Raw genomic sequence first — 17,294 nt, forward strand, 5'->3', positions numbered from 1 at the left:
TGGACACTGTAATGCATTATTTTTAATGATTCCCTTGCCTACTTCAGGCCCTGGAAACCAAGAAGAGCTTGCCTAGCTTCCTGGTGTTGTTCTAGCAATGACACCTTGCTTGTTGCTAGATTTCTGGGTTACTTTAATGAGAAATAATTGGGTTGCTTTCCAAGATTCTACAAAGCCCATATGCAATGAATTAAAAATAAAAAAATCTGAGAAAGTTGCTACTGTGTTGCAGTGCCCTTCACATCCTCTACCTTCCAGAGGGTTACCTCCCCTGGTTAACCATTTATCCACAAATACGCCTGCAAAAACATTGGCACTTCTGCTAGTTCAAGTTTGCATTGCCATCATCCATCTCTAGGGAGAGCCAGGCCACAGAAATAACCAGCTGCAACATCACAACGATTGCCCCTGCAGGAGATGTATATAATGAAAATTGAAAGCTGCAGGATGAACTTCTTACATACTTGTCCTTTTGGTTTATTCATCAGAAATAATTATCTGTGCTTGCATTCACAGGAGCACATACTTTATGATGTACATGAAAATTTAATGGATTTTTAATAATACTGTTACTACAGCAAAAGCAGGAAAAAAAGGCAGACATTAAATTGTATGTGCCGTGTTGGTGGGTAAACGGTGCTGAGCCAACATCAACAACATGTAACCAGTTTAGCATCAGTGACAGGGAAAAGGAACTGTTACTTCCAGTATCTGAAAATCGCAGCAATCTCTAATCCTGAATGTTTAGCATAAAATCACCCTCAGCAACAGAAACGAGCGTATGCATGAAACGAGCACACGAGAGTTTCTGGGTGTCAGGACCCTGCAGGTGGTACCCTTGGCCTTTGAAAGGTGCCCAAACTCCCCAGCTCAGCTTTTCCACCTCTACAATGGAGGGAAGCCACGTGAGTACACCCCATGGCAGCAGCACAAGAACGCACCTGAATTTCGATTTCCGTGGTGCCAATTAAAGTACTCCCAGCATTTTACAAAGCTATTGATGTGTATTTCTTAAGCATCAGCAGAAATTATTGCTCCAGCAGGAGAGACTGACACTCTAAACACTTGCCTCAGAAGCCACTCCGCAGCTAACGAGTCAATGCAAAGCATCACCATGTCACCAACACTTGGACTGACATCTATTTATAGACTAAGAAATTATATACGTGGTATCCCCACCAACAGTGACACATCTTCATTCAGGCATGAGTCACCTATTCACAAGCACGTTTCCAAAAATAAATCCTATTTACCAGAATTAAATTCTACATGCTCAGGAGAAAATGTCTCCTTAAAAACAAAACAACAACAAAAAGGCATGTTAGAAAACCAAATGACAGCAAACAAGCACTGAAGCCTTCAGCCTGCTGGTCTCCACATCTTGTACAATCATACTGAGGCTGGAAACGTTTAAGATAGAACAATGAAGACGGTCGAACGTTGTCATTACAGACCCTGGCCAAGGTCACCAGAGTGCTATCGTCCAAACAGAAGTATTCAGAACACTCTTGGCAACTCGTGCTTTGCAGAAACAGTAAGTATATCGCAGTTATTAGAGAGAACAGGCACAGTGAGCGCCAAGTAATCCCAGAAAATGTAGTGTTAAATAGAGGGTTCAAACCACAAAGCTGTTGATGGGGAACGTTAAAAACGTCAGCGTGGCTGAAAGACATTCGCCAGTGGTGAATGTCAAGTAGCAAACTACTGTTCAGCAGATGCAATAAAAAAACGTAAGGGTACTTGGGGAATGGGACCGACATTACAGTTGTTGATACAAATTATATCCAGAAAGCAAAGAAATAAACGGATAAATAAATAAATAATGCAAAAATGGAACAAGTTCAAACTTCTTTTATAGTAATAGTCTCCAGTTGAGCATAATCACCAAAGCTATAGTGATAAGATTGCCAAAACTAGACAAACATCTGTGAGATGAATTCATCTCAGAGGGGAAGCCAACAGCTTGTTATCATTAAAGAGGCAATGCTCTCTCTGCGTTTGAACTGCAGGCTGCCTTGTTACTGCGTTTGCTGAGGCAATTGCACCAGATGTTGGCAGCTATCTTCAGATGGATGACAAGCACCTGCTGTTGGGGAAATTAAACGCTCGTCGGCCTCCTATCCTTCAGGGGAGGGTGGGCCGGGAGGGGAAGAGGGGGAGTGGTGACGGTTGACCCTCTGAAATAAACCTATTTATGCAAAATGACAGTAAGTGCTAGTTTGCCAAGCAGGGAAACAGAGTGGAAATTCATTGGATCTCTTCCATTGCCCCCGGTGAAATCTGCTCCCACTCTCCCAGTCCTGACAATTAACATGGCACCAATCTGAACTCGCTAAACCACTCATCGGAGTAACAGAGTCAACAGAGAGACCTTCTCCCAAAAAGTCACCACTCGCACAGCAACTTCCCCAGTAAGGGAGCATCGCCTCAGTGGGCTCTGCTGCGCTCCCTCTTTTCAAATAAACACCACTACAACAAGCCTACAGCCCGGCACCTTCCGGCAACACACACCAAAACACTTCCTAATGCCAGCAGCAAAACAAATAGATGCTCGAAGTGCAATCCTGCACACGCTTGTATTGGTCGAGATTTAAAATCAATGTCCTGGAACAGGGGTGCAAATATAATCTCACTTTTGCTACCAGCTAGTGGTAGGTGAGCGTGCCTTACCGGTGCGCTTCAGACCAGCCTGTCTCAGCACCAGGAGCGGCAATAAGGTCATGATGGGCACTGCAACTCATATTAAAAAAGAACACACATAGCAGCTTCTTCCCTGGCAGACTTGCTGGTGTTTTCAACTTTCTGTGAAAAGAAAAACTGCAAAATGTGAACTCCTTTTATATGAGCAATCATTCCTTTACGATATATCCAATACTCTTACTTCTTCAAACTTACACGGTGATGACATTACAGCAGAGGTATATTCTGCGATATAACCTGCCAGCAGGACCCACTGAGCCCAGATCAGTATTTCAATGACATCTTGCCCTGGACAGTAAGTTGAAAACACTGTTGTTAATTCCTGTTCACCCCAACCCCTTGCGAATGTCCCTGGCAGAGACGACGTTTGTTTCATCTCAACTGGCCACATGCATTTTAGGTATCCTTCAGTGTAAGAGGCGGATAATCCTCATTCTGCTTAGATTATCTTAATTGGCTCTTCATTTGAGCTACTTTGCCCTTGTCCCCATTTCAGAAGTTATATTTATAAATGCATATACTGTACCACTGCACACATCTCCCTCTCAGGGCTGGCAGTCACCAACCTGCTGCACTCGGGTACCACTCCGCTTCTACCAGAACATGCTCTGGCACATTCCCCCCCCACCCCCCCACCCCCACCCCCGAAAACAAAATGCTCATTTCATTTAAGAGAGATATACGTGTAAGATGGATGTCAAATGAATTTAATATACTACCTCTGCAGAATTAGCATAAGTTTAATTAAACTAGTCATCCATCAACATTACGTGTGTGCCCAAAACTGGGTTATTTCACCTCTAAGACTGACAGAAACCAGTCCTGTGGATTTTTAGCACCCTGATGGAAAAATCACAGGAATCAATAAAAAGAGAACAAGCACACAAACAAAACAAGAACCCTCAGGCCCTGCACAAAACCTTCCAATTTAAGAACAATTTTTCCATCAGAAAAATTAAAAAAAAAAAAAAAGTCTTTTAAAAAAAACTTTTTAAAAAACCCAGCTGCAGGTCAGGCCAGGCACCTCCTTAACGCTGTACAGCAGGGTGAAAGACAGCATGGCTGGAACCGTCGCTGCAAGGTGGGCTGACAGGCACAGGGCTTCACTCCCGGGAGCACAGGGAGCTCTGCTGGCGTGGGGGCCAGGCACGGGGTCACCGACTCCTGGGGACAGAAGGGATGGACGGGCCGGGGCACCTGGCACCCCTCTGCTCAGCAGCACCCTGCCCTGCACACTGCCAGCTTAACGGGCTGAGAGGGACCGAGTATGCCATTCACTTACGCATGGAGAAAACCTTATCACGCCTCCTCCCAGTAATGTCTGCTCTTTTTGCACATTTGGAACAATTCATCTGAAGTTCCTCACGGATACTTTTAAAAGCCCTTTTCTTAAGGGTCCAGACTCAGAGCTGCCCTTAAAAAATCCTCCCATTTCACATCCTATCACTGAATCCTGGTGTATTTGTTACGTAGTATGACAACGATCAAACACTTACTTTCTAAACAACTGTATTTTAACTAGCTCACCTTAGCTGGCAAGTCTACCCCGAATTTGTGAGCAGTACAGTGCAAGCTTCAATTACACCACAAAAAGTTTTAAATAACTGCTATTTCTTCATTAGAGAACCAATGTTAAAACACAAGCTCTCCCAAGGCAAAGCTTTGGCACCCTCAGCTGCAGCTGCTCAAAGAACAGAAGTAACGCTCCAGATACAGATTAGTGTTTCGATGGACGTCAGGAGCAGTGCCTACATTTACAAATTACTTCCCAGGGAGTCCAGGAGGCTGCACTTCGAGACAAGTGCCAATGTGGAATCTGATGCAACTTCGCAGCATGTATTGGAAATACCTATCAGAAAACTTTACCTGACTCCCACTGCTGTGGCTTAACATCACTATCTTTTGCTTTCGATGCAGCTTGCTGGGGCAGAGTTCATCTTGCTGTTGCTTTTCTGCATAGCAGCCAGCCCTGTGGGTCCTGCTCCAAAAGAGGGGCTTCCAAGATGCTACCACAGCACAACAAAACCAAACCATTTCCTTCCAGAGAAGTCTTACATCTACAGCCCCACTCATCCGCACTGGGGCTGAATCCAAGAACACACCAGGGATAATTTAAAGATGTTACCAAACATGATTAACTACATTTGTTAGGTATTTTGTATAGCTTATTGTGTTTGTATAAAATAAAAGCAGGGGTGAAAAACAAAACTGACTTAACTTGGGGTCTCAGGAAAGATAGAGGTAATTTTCACAGGTTTGGCTCAGTTGGAAAACTGACACAAAGAGACTACAAACAACATTCACACACATGTTGGAGGCAGAAACATAAATATTTTCTTACTAATTTTTTCTTCCTAAACACAGCCCTCGATTAATTACTGATTTCATTTGGGCTCTTGGCATGATTCTGGGTCACCAATGGTGACCTACTCTGCAAGCTCAGGATCAACACTTCTCCCCTACTTTTACTAAAGTATGCGAGACAGAATATAGGGCACTAACCGTAACTGTGCCAAAAAAACCCGCAACACCAACAACCACCAAAGGAAAAATCCCCAAAATCTCCCAGCTGTCTTAAAATACATTTTAGGCAAGGGATGCAGGCGCTGCCCTCATGGCTCCGAGGAGCTGGGCAGCTCCAGTCGTACACCCGCAGCAGCCGCAGGCACCCAGAGCAGCCCAGGTGCACACAGGGCTCACTCGCAGTCCCGCTCACGGCTCCAGGGTGATGCCTCCGCTCCATGGCCACGCCACACTAAAGAAGGCTGCAAGTGACATGAGTGTTGGCATATTTACATTTCCCATGCCCTTCAGAGCTTGCTAAGTAAGAAAGGCAAGGAAATGTAAGGCGAGATAAAACAGCTTGCCCAAAGTCAGACAGCAAGTGGGTGGCACAGTGGGAAACAGAAGACAGATGCTCGGGGCCCCGGCTCTCCACCACAATTACCTAGTCTCACACAAGTTGCAGCGCTACAGCACAAAAGCTTCCTTACCATTTCATTTAACCAGAGTAGAAAAGGAAATAAAACTGTACTTCAGACTTCTGCTGAGTTCTGATACAGCCTCCTTGCCCACAAATCCTGCCTTAACGTTTCCTCTTTTCATAAAATCCAGGTAGAAACCACCATCTAATTTATAACAAAACCACTTCCACAAAGCATGTGTCTTACTACAGACCACCTGAAAACTGACTTCCTGTGTACAACTTCTCACTGGCAGAATGAAACCCTTGACTTCTTGTGAAGCAACGAGCGAGTTTCTCAGTTTTTTAAAAAAAACTTTTTTTTTTTTTTTTTTTAAAACAAAGGCATGCTTTGGAGGGGAAAGAAATAATACAAAGTGCTTTAGGCCATGAAGGACTCCTATATCCCAGATCCCTCTGTCACATGCCAAAGCAAAAATTTAAAAGAACATTCATTATCCTTTGGAATATCAGGAACATAACACTGAAATAAGGAAATCCAGACATACTGGAACTTTACAGCACAAGCAAAGGGCAGAGGCAGCAGCAAAGCCGAATGCCACTCCATGTTTTTGTAACCAAACAGCCCCCACAAATATTGTTTATCATCGTCCCAAACTTAGCAGAAGCTGCAAACGATGTATTTGTTTATTCTCATTCTCTTTTAAGGCGGTGCAATGATTCAAATTAAGTAACTTCTCCCAAGGTACACCCAGATACCTTAGATAGAAGAAAATAATATAATGAGCTACAAGCTATTTCACACCAGGTCTAGAGCTCAGAATCGCTTGGAAGGGAACAGTTAGGTTAGCAGCAGCTAAAAAAAAAAATGCCACCACATTCTCTATTTTACTGTGTATTACAAATGTTTTAGGAACTCCAGCTACTACGGACCGGAATGTAAATGAGAGTCCAAATCTGTCCCTTCTTTTCATAAAATGTAGCCAGCTCACAAATACTGCATCTGGAAATACATTGCTGAAAAACCTGAAAGCCTAACAATTTGTCAAACCCAAAAATGACTTTTCTGCAAAGCAAATACTTCAAGAATAGACCATCCATGTATTCCATTGACCATTAAATCTACATACCAATGTCCAACAGATGTAACAATACAGTTCAAATTGTATGCCAAGTCCAAATTAACTAAGCTTTCACTTTCATACAAGCAAAATTCCTTGCAGCTCCTGCCTCTGGCCTTAGCCCCAGCTCCACACGGCCTTCCAAATCTCCCCAAAATGAACCCATGGTGAGAAAACCACCTTTTCTCATGCTAACAACTCTATTGTAATAACATCTTCAGAGGCCACACTCAAGGTCTCAGGGAAAAGTAAACCACTGGAGTGCTTAATACTACAACAGCGCATTAACTCGTTCACACCCAGACAGCCTTGCCAAACAAGGAGGAGTCTTCTCTCATGATTTCTTGATTTCTATTTTCACAGCTGTCAGGGAGGAAAGCATGTAGGAAGCAAGTTACGTAAACCACCCGATCGGGCTGAAATCCTCAGTGAGCATCACACCTCCCTCCCTCCCTGCGCACTTACGCAGAGAAAGCACGGGGACTTTATTACAAAAGATTATTTATTCAGAGGTTAAACCCGTTGTTATTTACGCTGCTGTCTGTGTTACAATGCACTGTACAACCAAAGAACGAAATTCTCGTTCTCGCATTTTGCTGCCCTCAGGTTTGCTGCTTTGAGCTCTAGTTCCCTTGCCAGACAGCGCTGTGCCCTGCTAAGGCGTGCCTGCCGCCCCGACAGCCTGGGGAATTACTCCCCTCTTGCTTAACTGCCACCCCACAGTAAGCCATGCCTACGGAAGGAAGAGACGAGAAAATTACAAGCCTTCAAAAGCTCGACAGTTTCACAGGAAAAAAAACAACATCAGAAGCTAGATATTATTATTCCGCTGGTCTGTTTTGCATCTCACAGGAAATAACGAGTGACTGTACAAAACGTTTCAGATCCAGAGAGGTAATTCAGAAATCCTGTCTTGTTTCAACATCTCCAAATCTAAAAAGCCATTCTTGACGAAACAACATATTCCAAGCAAAGTTGAAACATGCCTACGATTTGTCTGAGGGACCTCGTGGCAAGCCAGAACAGAAAACAAAATTAATGCATGCTGGTCTGTTCCAATTTCATCTGAAAATTTAAAATAAAAATCAAATGCCATAGGCCCCCTTCCCCAAAAGTCATTTTAGGATTGCTGTGAAAGGAAAAACACAGCGTCAATGATCCCGCTTCGGGATTTTCATCCCGAACAGCTGGGGCCACCAACACCAGCAGTGCTTTTCTAGCAGTTTGAAATAACAACATGTAAAAATATTGTTTGTCCACAAAACTATTTCACACACCTCCTTTAAAAATCACCATTCTTTTTCAAAAAAGTATACATTCAAAGTGCATTCTCTGCCACACAAGAAAACACGATTTTCCTACAGGAACAGTCTAGACGGGCTGGTCTAATAGCTCCAGACAACTGAAACGTACCTTTAACGTAACTGTGTTCCCACCGTGCTGGAAACGGGGCGGGAAGGACACAGTCGCCTCCTCATTCAAGGGACTGTTCCCATCAAGACTCATTACAGTGTTCCAATAGGAAGAGTTTTACTCAGAATTCTGTTTCCATAATTGGGTCCAGAAGTGTACCTGGAGCCCAACCACATCAACGTATCAATTAACGACCGCACGCAACCCTTTGGGTTGGTAAGCTCATCAGGCGGCTCCACCAGCCCACCTCTCCCGCCCCGCACCAAAGCGGCCTCGAGGCCAAGGGGGGGGAGCGGCAGCACCGAAGGGGTTAAAATCCCATGTCAAACAGCAAGTCCTGGCTCCAGACCAGAAGGGACATGGGAACCGGGGCAGCTGAGTTATAAAGGCCTTATTGTAGCAGCCCACTGGATTGGAAATGACTTGTAGGCCTAATGAAACAAAACTTTGGCAGTAAAACAGAATGAAAGGAATGAGACAATAAAAGAGAGGAACAAAGGGAGCAGAGTTGTTTCAGCTTAGGAAAATAAGCTCACTTTGTTGTTGGGAAAAGCCAAAGCCGATTAGGATAAACCAATGACTAGGCATAAGTCTTCCAAACTAATTACACAGTTCACCATGTGAAGTATAATTGCAAGTTGCAAAATAAGGACTACACCACTTTCACAGGAGCTCCATAAAGGGAGCATTACCTAGTAAAAAACGAACCCAAAGAAGCCCTTTATCATCAGTCACTTGCAGCTTAAAAGGTGCAGAACATGCCCGTCCTGAGAAGTGTAATTCATTAGCATCTGGGGGCTCTCTCCTGCTGGTCACAGTCTGCCGGGTCAGGCTTTAACAGGCCGTTGCTTCCCCCCCACTTTTTTTAAATGATACCAGAAGCCTTAAACACTCCGACATGTCCTGATCTGGGAGAGCACCGTTTTGTTACACTTCCAGCAACCTACCCAACAGGCAGATCCGCAGCCCCGGCCCCACAGATGGCACAGGGCAGCGGTGTGGCCTCTCCACACTGCTAACACTTTCTCTTTTAAATTCTTTTAAAACTTGGTCTTAACAGCCAGCTTTTCACACGTCAGCACAAGGGCAATGCTGCAGGCCCTGGACGGGTTACCATGCCCGATGAATTTATTTTGTTTGCAAGCATGTTTGAAACATCTTTGACTGAAAAAACAGGACCACAGAAACAACCAAGTTAGACTATCAGGATTAAGTAGTAAGACAATGGCTTTTTCATTTATTTTTTCCTTCTGATCATAAACTGTTACAGCTTGGAGTTTTGTTTCCCTGGCTTAGCCTCCTTCTGTCCTCCTGTGGATCCTGCTCCCTGAAACCCCTGGACAGTGAAGCCTCAACCCCAAACTCTCACCCAGACATGCCTCCTGCCGGCCAGCGGCACTGGGCTGCACCCCGGCCTGCCTGCACCCCTGCCCGCCTGCACCCCCAGCCTGGCCATGCCGCGTCCCACCAGGGCTACGAGCACTGCAGCCAGCCCCTTCCTTGGCACCCACACCCCCCTCGGCACCCAGACCCCACCAAGCCGCTCTGGGGAGCCCCACAACAACTGCATGTGCACAGGTTCAGCATCACCATTCAGCTCTAAGCATTCAGCAATCACAAGGCTGTTAATTACATTGCTTCGCACTGTTCTGTTAAGCCTTTTGACTTCATTCAGGTAATTTTTCCCAGTCTTCCTCCACAGCTTACAGCAGCTAGGGATGCTCACCTTCACAAAATGAAAGCTGGGACTCCTAAAGATCCCGGGCTTTACAGAAGGAAAAAATAATCACTACCAGAAATTTCACAATCAAAGTCTCAGGAGTTTGCATTCCCACGTGCTCCAACAGGCAGGCATTTTCACTGGTGAAGTCAGGAAGAGGGTTTATTAAAGCAGTCTTCTTTTTTTTATTGGAGAAAAAGGCTCTGGCATTTACTTTTCAAAAAGCTGCAGTTTCAAATTCAACACGTTATGCCCTCTCCTGCCAGCTTCAGTTAAATGAGAGAGTCCACCTGGCCCCAAAGCTCATAGCTGTTCTAACCGCGTTGTGTACTTTGAGAGCTACCTCCAGTTACCAAAACAACCTCCCCTGGTTGCAAAGCTCTTCTCTGCAGCAAGTACAAACAGGATTTCAAGAATCACAGCAGTAGGTAAGCCATTTTTTCCACACCAATAAATAAGCTCAGCGTTTCAAAGAGCAAGTCACCTGAGATGCTCTTATCAAATATGGGTGGCTCCTCTGTCCACTAATTATGTAATGCAGTTTTGTTTATTTATTTTAAGAAAGCACTAAGCAAATGCAAACCTTGGCAATTGATCACGATGCACTGTTTGCACTGTAATGGCCTGGCTGGAGAGCAAGGCTTGTGTGCTAAGCAGCGCACAGCCGTATCCCCAGTCCCTGCCGCGAGGAGCTTGCAATCCAGGCAACCAAGTCAAGGAAAGGTGGGGAAGCGGAACGGGGAAGGAAGCAGCTCCTACAGGGTCCCACAGGGCCAGTCCTGGGCCATTATACCAGAATGCAGCATCCCACCCACTGCAGCATATTAATGAGTCCTCTAATTTAGTTGGAACACAAGTCCCCCATTTCCTAGGGTCATTAACTAGCTCTGCATCTTCTCACAACCAGAGCCCTGGGGAGAATCACCTCAAACCACACCACAAACCAAACCGTCCCAGCTGACAAACAGCAAAGCGCAGCAGAGAGAACTTGTACGCCTGCACACAAGGTCAAGTCCCGGTGATACAGCCCAGAAGCGCCTCCTCCAAAACACCGACTTCAAGCTCACCTTCCTTTGCACAAGCTAGGGGAGGGGAGCCTGAACCAGGGATGCAACTGCAGAAGGTCACCTGGTATCACAGGGACCAAGGCCCATAAGCCCGAGTCCTGCCGGAGCAGACCATGCAGCCCCAATAGGACAAACCCCAGTTCTACTGCCAGAGGAATTGGCTCCAGCCTCCATCGCAACTTCTGTAATTATCTTCAGCGCCTTCATTTTTTAGTCTTCAAATCAAGACGCTTGAAAAAAATATTTGGTTTTCCAAAAGCATTGCCTTTGGAAAGCCAGACCTCTTCTAAGCTATCTAAGAAAGGGAGAGCACAAAAGCAGAACTGAAGCGTCCTGAATCACTAGTCACTACTGAAAAACACAGCCTAGCTGTCTGCATTCTCAGGGACTGTAAAATTGCAAGCATGAAACTACCAGATGGTGAAATTAAAAAGACTGTATTAAGACAGCATCCAGACAATATGCAAAGCACTTATATTGAAACTATTATTAACTTCAAAAATACAGGTTAGAGGAGTTCTGCAATCAGCAGTAACTACAGAAGAAACATCCAAAAGCTCATGTAATCCTTTAATAAAAGGCTCAGCAGGCTGTAAACATCCTGTCGGAATCGAAGATTATTATTGAAAATAAAATGAATGGTTTGCAAAACAGCTATCAATCCAGCACGCAAACAATTTATAAACTCCCCTCCTCAGCCCTCAGCAAACTTACTGCCTGCCCAAGACTTTCCAGGGCAGATAAAAGAAATGTAAACTAACTGCAGGGAATAGGAGCTGCTTCACTTTGTGATACCCCGCTGTGTCCTCATGCAATCCTACATCTAAATCATCAACTGCTGCACTCCAAAAGACAGGAATCGAGCTGTACGGAGCCGTGTGGACAGCAGGGCGGACGCGAGTCTCCATGGAAGGTGGTACCCCAAACCACTCTCAAAGCAGACGGCTCTGCAAGCACTTCACTGTGTCGGACTCCTGAGCAAGCTTTCAGAAGGCTTGGGGATCCAGGAAGCTCCATGGAAGTCAGTGGCACTAAGCTCCAGCCAGAGCCTAGACTGGGGGGTTTGAGCCATTCCGTCACAGAAAAGACTATTCTGGCAAGGTTCAGGTTTCCTTCTGTGCATAAACTTATTTAATTTTTGGTTTTGGGGTTGGGTTTTTTTAACTGATGTCAGGATTCCACATCTATTTCCACATGATCCTGCATAATGATTTTTTAATAAAAAATTAAATGGAGATTCTAGTGACTTCCGTATTACTCTTGCTATTCACGTGGTTCCTTCAGGCAGTTTCACAACTTAACAAGCTCTCTCAAGTACATCTATCTGCTCCTTTTGCTACTGGAATCGGAGGGAAACAGAAGGCTGATTTTATGGAGAAGACAACTGTGTAATCATTCAGCTAAGGGTCAGATCCTTCCTGAACATACAAAAAATCACCTCCCAATGATTCTTTTTTCTTTAATGAATGTAAACAGTGTTGGCAGTGTTATACACATGCACATGTAACAAACAGAAAAGGAATTCCAGAAGCAATTCCAGAGACTTCAATAAATTACACTGAAAGGCAAAAAATGTGGCCCTCCTTTGAGCACAGGCCTCATTGCACTTTGGTTTTTCAAAACACACTTTACAAAGAAAGGGGGAGCGGGGGGGGGGGGGGGGGGGGGGGGGCGGGGTTGGGGAGAATTCAAAATATGTAGTGCTCACTTGGGCAGGAACTTACCTTGCCAAACTGTTCAAAGTATTGCTTTACGTCTTCCACTACTGTATTAGCCGATAATCCACCTACAAATATTTTCTTTGTTCTTGTGACCATCTGTAAGAAATTACAAGACAAGCATACGGTTTAACCAGTTTATTTCAAACAATACAGGGAAAAAAGAAATATTCTACACATGCCATCCTTAACCCAGTTAATGAGAATATTTCTTTACAAAAGCAATTCAGATTCTATTTGATTAGATGCTTCTTTTTTTCTTTTTCTTATTTTGTTTTTATTTGAGAAATGGCTGAGTAAAGGCACTCAATAACAGCTCTAGCCCCTGGGTATTTTTTTTTAATAAATGATTTTTATTGTGCTTCTCAATGCAAATATAAGTGAAAAAGGAGTCCAAGTGTTATATCTTCATAGCTACCATCTCAAAATAAGATGTGCCATTCCTGCCCCCCTCCCCTACTTTTTTCCTAAAGACAGAGTGCATGCTCTTTCACAGACAATAGGTACTTAGATCAAATTAAATCCCCCCACCATGGCAGGGGGATTGGAACTAGACGATCTTTAAGGTCCCTTCCAACTCAAACCATTCTATGATTCTCTGAAATCGAAGAAACGTATTAAGTTTCCATCGGTCAGTTTAAAATGAACTTGCACAGTTATTTTAAAAATCATCAAATGACGGAAGACAGCAAGAGATATCCATGCAGTCCTCTACCTGTCACAAACCGCATGTCAGCTGAAATGCCCATGGTATCACCGTCCATCAGGGCTGGATCAGGCCCTTCAGAAACCCCACTGTGTTCCCCAAGACCCCAGCTGAGCACCCAGCTCTTCCTGCTGACCCACACGCGCCAGAGTTCGGTCCATACAAGGTGAAGGGATGATGCTGAACTCGCTACAGAGAAGGTGCTATCAGATAACCCATCATCCATAACCTGTAACCCCTCAAGATGGGCAGGATCCAGCCCAGGGATCCAAACCCCAGTGGTGGCAGGGGATACTGGTGTCTTTGGTGGGCTGCTACTTGACCCTTGTGGGCTACCTTAAATCAGGGCAGATCCAGGACAATGCTGTCAGCGTGCTCTGAAGAGGTGGGCAGCATCCCCGTATGCTTGGATGGAGGGGAAACGGCCCAGCTTACAGCAGGCAGCGACCTTACACCTGGAGATAACTCACTAGCAGCCTACCCCACCGCATGGAGATGTTTTGAAGTCAATATTGCACATTAACTCAAGAAACCAACAAACATGTCCACAAGAAATTCATGCACTAGAACAAATTTGTTTTGTATGACAGAAACTGGCTGAAGCAGCCAACTTAAAGACTGAAGAGAAAATACGCCCCGTAGCTCCAGAACCAGGACTCGCTCAGCTAAGTACCGGCCAGCAAATCCTGAAGCACACACGGAACTGCTGAACCACAGCAAACACTGCAGTTGCACGAGCAGAACAACTGCTGCGGCTGCTCGCTGCACAGCTTGGATCTTTCTCACCATTTTATTTTTTCACTGAAGACAAGATGCATTTTACGACAGCTACTGAAGGGTGCACGGTGCATCCCAGCACCTCCTCCGCACCGAGGCGCTGGGGGCTGCCCCAAGGGTCACCGTGGCTCTGTGGCAGTGCAGCCACCCCAGCACGGCAGGGGCTCCCACGCGGCCCTGCCCCTGTGCCACGAGACCCCATCCCACGCACCGGAGCCACCGAGAGCGACGGTGCTGCCAGCCCAGCTGGGCTGTGCCAGGCGAGCAGGGCCACAGTGACACGCCGTGCTGTGCGGCAGTGGGCAAAGCCTTCACGGAACCCTGGCAGCGAGCAAAAGCCTTGGAGTAGCCCCAAATTCTCCCAGCGCAGAACAAATTAAACATCGCTCCTGTCTCCAGTGCCATTCAAATTAACCAGAGTAGATGTTTCCCTCAATCGGCCCCTAACCATGCTTTTCAGACCTTCGCTTTTTTTTTTTTTTTTTTTTTTTTAAACTTTAGGAAGAAAAGAGAGTGGGGGGAAAAACAGTGTAAAAATTCAATTATTTTTCCCTGGCTGCAATCTAGGACTCCGAAATTGAAGCCCAAGCATATATTTTTCTGTAGAAAATTGTCATTTACAAATAAAGAATTGGCTAAAGCCGACTTGTAACTAAAGGATTTTGCAGGGCTGTCAAGACCCCTCTGCCTGCCAGCATCTGATTTAAGATCAGGCCAAGCTTCTGTTGTCATACAAAAGAGGGAGGAAAGCAATTACTCTAAAGCAGTATTTGAAATTATCATCATTTTTATATTTGACCAAGAAAGAAAAGAAGAGCTACTTCTTTTAGAAGCAAGATTGAAGGTTAAAGGAAAAAAAAAAGAAGACTACTTTGTTTCAATAGCTTCAGTCAAAGAAAATATTGGTAATGACAAGCAAATTCACATTTTAATGCCTAGAGACGTGCTGCGAGCTGGGAAATGGTTTCAGAAATCAGCTCTTTGGTACCAAAGTGAAGCACAAAATTAAGTCTGCCTTTGCAATCTACATTCTCCTGAAGAGACGGTTCAATTGCTTTGTTATACATATTCCCCTCAGCAACAGAAGTAACGTGTAGCCTTAGCAATTCCTGCTATCCTGATGTGCCTCAAAAGATTCCATTGCCTTCCTTTCACCGGTGGCACGAGGTACCGACATGCCCCAGACCCACCACTGGCTCCACCAGGCGTCCCCTTCTCAGTCCACCTCACCACCATCGACCACCAGCAGCCTCGGCACCGCAGGACATGTGCCAGGCTGGGAATTGCTTTTTTCCCTGTAAAGGTCCAGGCAAGCGCAGTGGAGAGGGCGGATGGAGCTCACTCACTGCGGTGCCATGACAACTTCTCATGGAAGGCCAGGAGGCCAGCACCATGCTCCGCTTGGATTTAGCCCGGGGCACCCAGGAGAGCCCCAGCGGGCAAGAAGAGTTGCTGTTAGTGCTGGAAGCATCCATTTGTCTCTCAAACGTTAATGCCAGGTAAAGTGCTCTGTGCAGCTGACTTGTCTGTGCTGGTGCAGCCGTGCCATCTTTCAATTATTAGGTAACAGCAGCAGGACTCGGACCAACTGGAAACAAAGCCTCCAACTCTTGCTCTAACCTGCAAATCGTCCCTCGTCAGCTAAACAGACGAATTACATGGCAAGGCTTCATTGGGGTGAGAACCGCTGAGCACTGTGGTCCTGCCGTGCACAGGGCTGCCGGGCGGCCACGAGCCCAGCCAAGCATCGCACCGCAGACCCAGAGAGAGCCTGTCAGCCCAACAGCCACGGGTTTGCAACGAGGTTAGCCCCACATGACGAAGCACTCAAAAGACATTAAAATATAAATAAAAGTAATCACTAACTCAGGGATTTTACTACACCAGGGACACCTTTTCTGTGTAGGTCAGCCACTGAATCACCAATAAAAAAGATTATTTAAAGCACATTGAATTGCCAGGACCAGGCACATTCACACACGAGTACTGAGAAAATTGACGTTACCTGAGAAGTCCCAAAATTTCTCCTTGCTAATGGCAGTGAGGGCACAGGAGGAGACTGTGCCTTACTTCTCACCAAGCACCCTCAGCAGATGCAGGGCACCTGCACAAACAGCTCCCGATTCATCCCAGAGTGAATGACGTCCTTACTATCCCATAACGGTATTCTCCACTATCACCTCCCCAGATCTGTGCTTGTTCCAGGGAGGAAAAAACAAAGGGTAAAAAAGAGTATTTAATGAAGACACATAGTGCTGTTTAGTAAATCCTAAAGGTGGCAAATAATCAGAGTCACAGGGAACTGAGCCAAATGAAGAGCTTCTCTTTTAAAAATGTTTTTTAAAATCAAAATTTCTCACACGGCTCTGTAAATAAATCAGCATATCTTTAACAACAACCACAAAAAGATCTACTATTTCATAAAAGCTTTAATGGATATAACTAAGAGAAATATTAATTATAAAAAAATAATTGTTTATTATAACAAAAAAGCCCAAAAACTCTTGAGTCCCCAGCCTGAAGTCCCTCCAATGAAATCACTGAGGATCTTCATCTTTCCCTGTAAGTAAATTTAGAATCTGTTTTCTGGAGGCTGCTTACAATGGGAGCACTCCTGCAACATGGAGTCACCTGCAGTGATTTGGGGTCTGGTCCCTCAGACAGCAGCTCCATCTGCTCTTTGCCTACGGTGGGAACGGCAGCGTTTGGGTACTAGGAAGTGATTTGTGTGAATCAATCACAAACCCACGTTTTATGAATGACTCCAAGTGGTCTAGGTCACTTGGAAACCACAATACTTCCAGCTTCATGTCTTTGTTTCTAATTTGCAGTATAATACATCTATCATGCACTATTGCAGGACTCTGCAAAAAGCAGATATTACGTATTTTTGGAGCTTTCGTATACTGAAGGTGTCTCTCTCGCTGCAGAAAGAATCAACAGGGGAGAGTTAGATCTAACACTGGTTATAGTCCGTTAATTGTAAGTACCAGCAGAATTGCTTTATTTGTATACTGTGTTAGTGTTGCAGTTAATCAAAACACATGTGACTACTACTGTGGAGAGTCATTCAAGGTTACAGTCTCTTTATTGGCTTGGCTTTTGAAAAATACATTTGCCTTTGTGTTCTGAAACTGAGCAAACACTTC

At 45.0% G+C, this 17,294-nt stretch overlaps 1 protein-coding gene across 15 annotated transcripts in view; it reads right to left on the minus strand.

Annotated features, from left to right (window-relative positions):
• The window catches only part of MSI2 (musashi RNA binding protein 2), a 255,916-nt gene that overhangs the window by 155,488 nt on the left and 83,134 nt on the right, over nucleotides 1-17,294 (minus strand). For 14 of the 15 annotated variants that reach the window (XM_055720850.1, XM_055720870.1, XM_055720846.1 and 11 more), the window contains one exon: nucleotides 12,669-12,761. In XM_055720850.1, the coding sequence (XP_055576825.1) occupies nucleotides 12,669-12,761 (93 nt within the window). Of the gene's footprint in view, nucleotides 1-8,157; nucleotides 8,266-12,668; nucleotides 12,762-17,294 lie in introns of those variants that run through there. The other variant, XM_055720938.1, reaches the window with a different exon arrangement.

The sequence above is a fragment of the Falco cherrug genome, chromosome 1 (assembly GCF_023634085.1).
Source record: "Falco cherrug isolate bFalChe1 chromosome 1, bFalChe1.pri, whole genome shotgun sequence".
Classification (NCBI taxonomy): Eukaryota; Metazoa; Chordata; class Aves; order Falconiformes; family Falconidae; genus Falco; species Falco cherrug.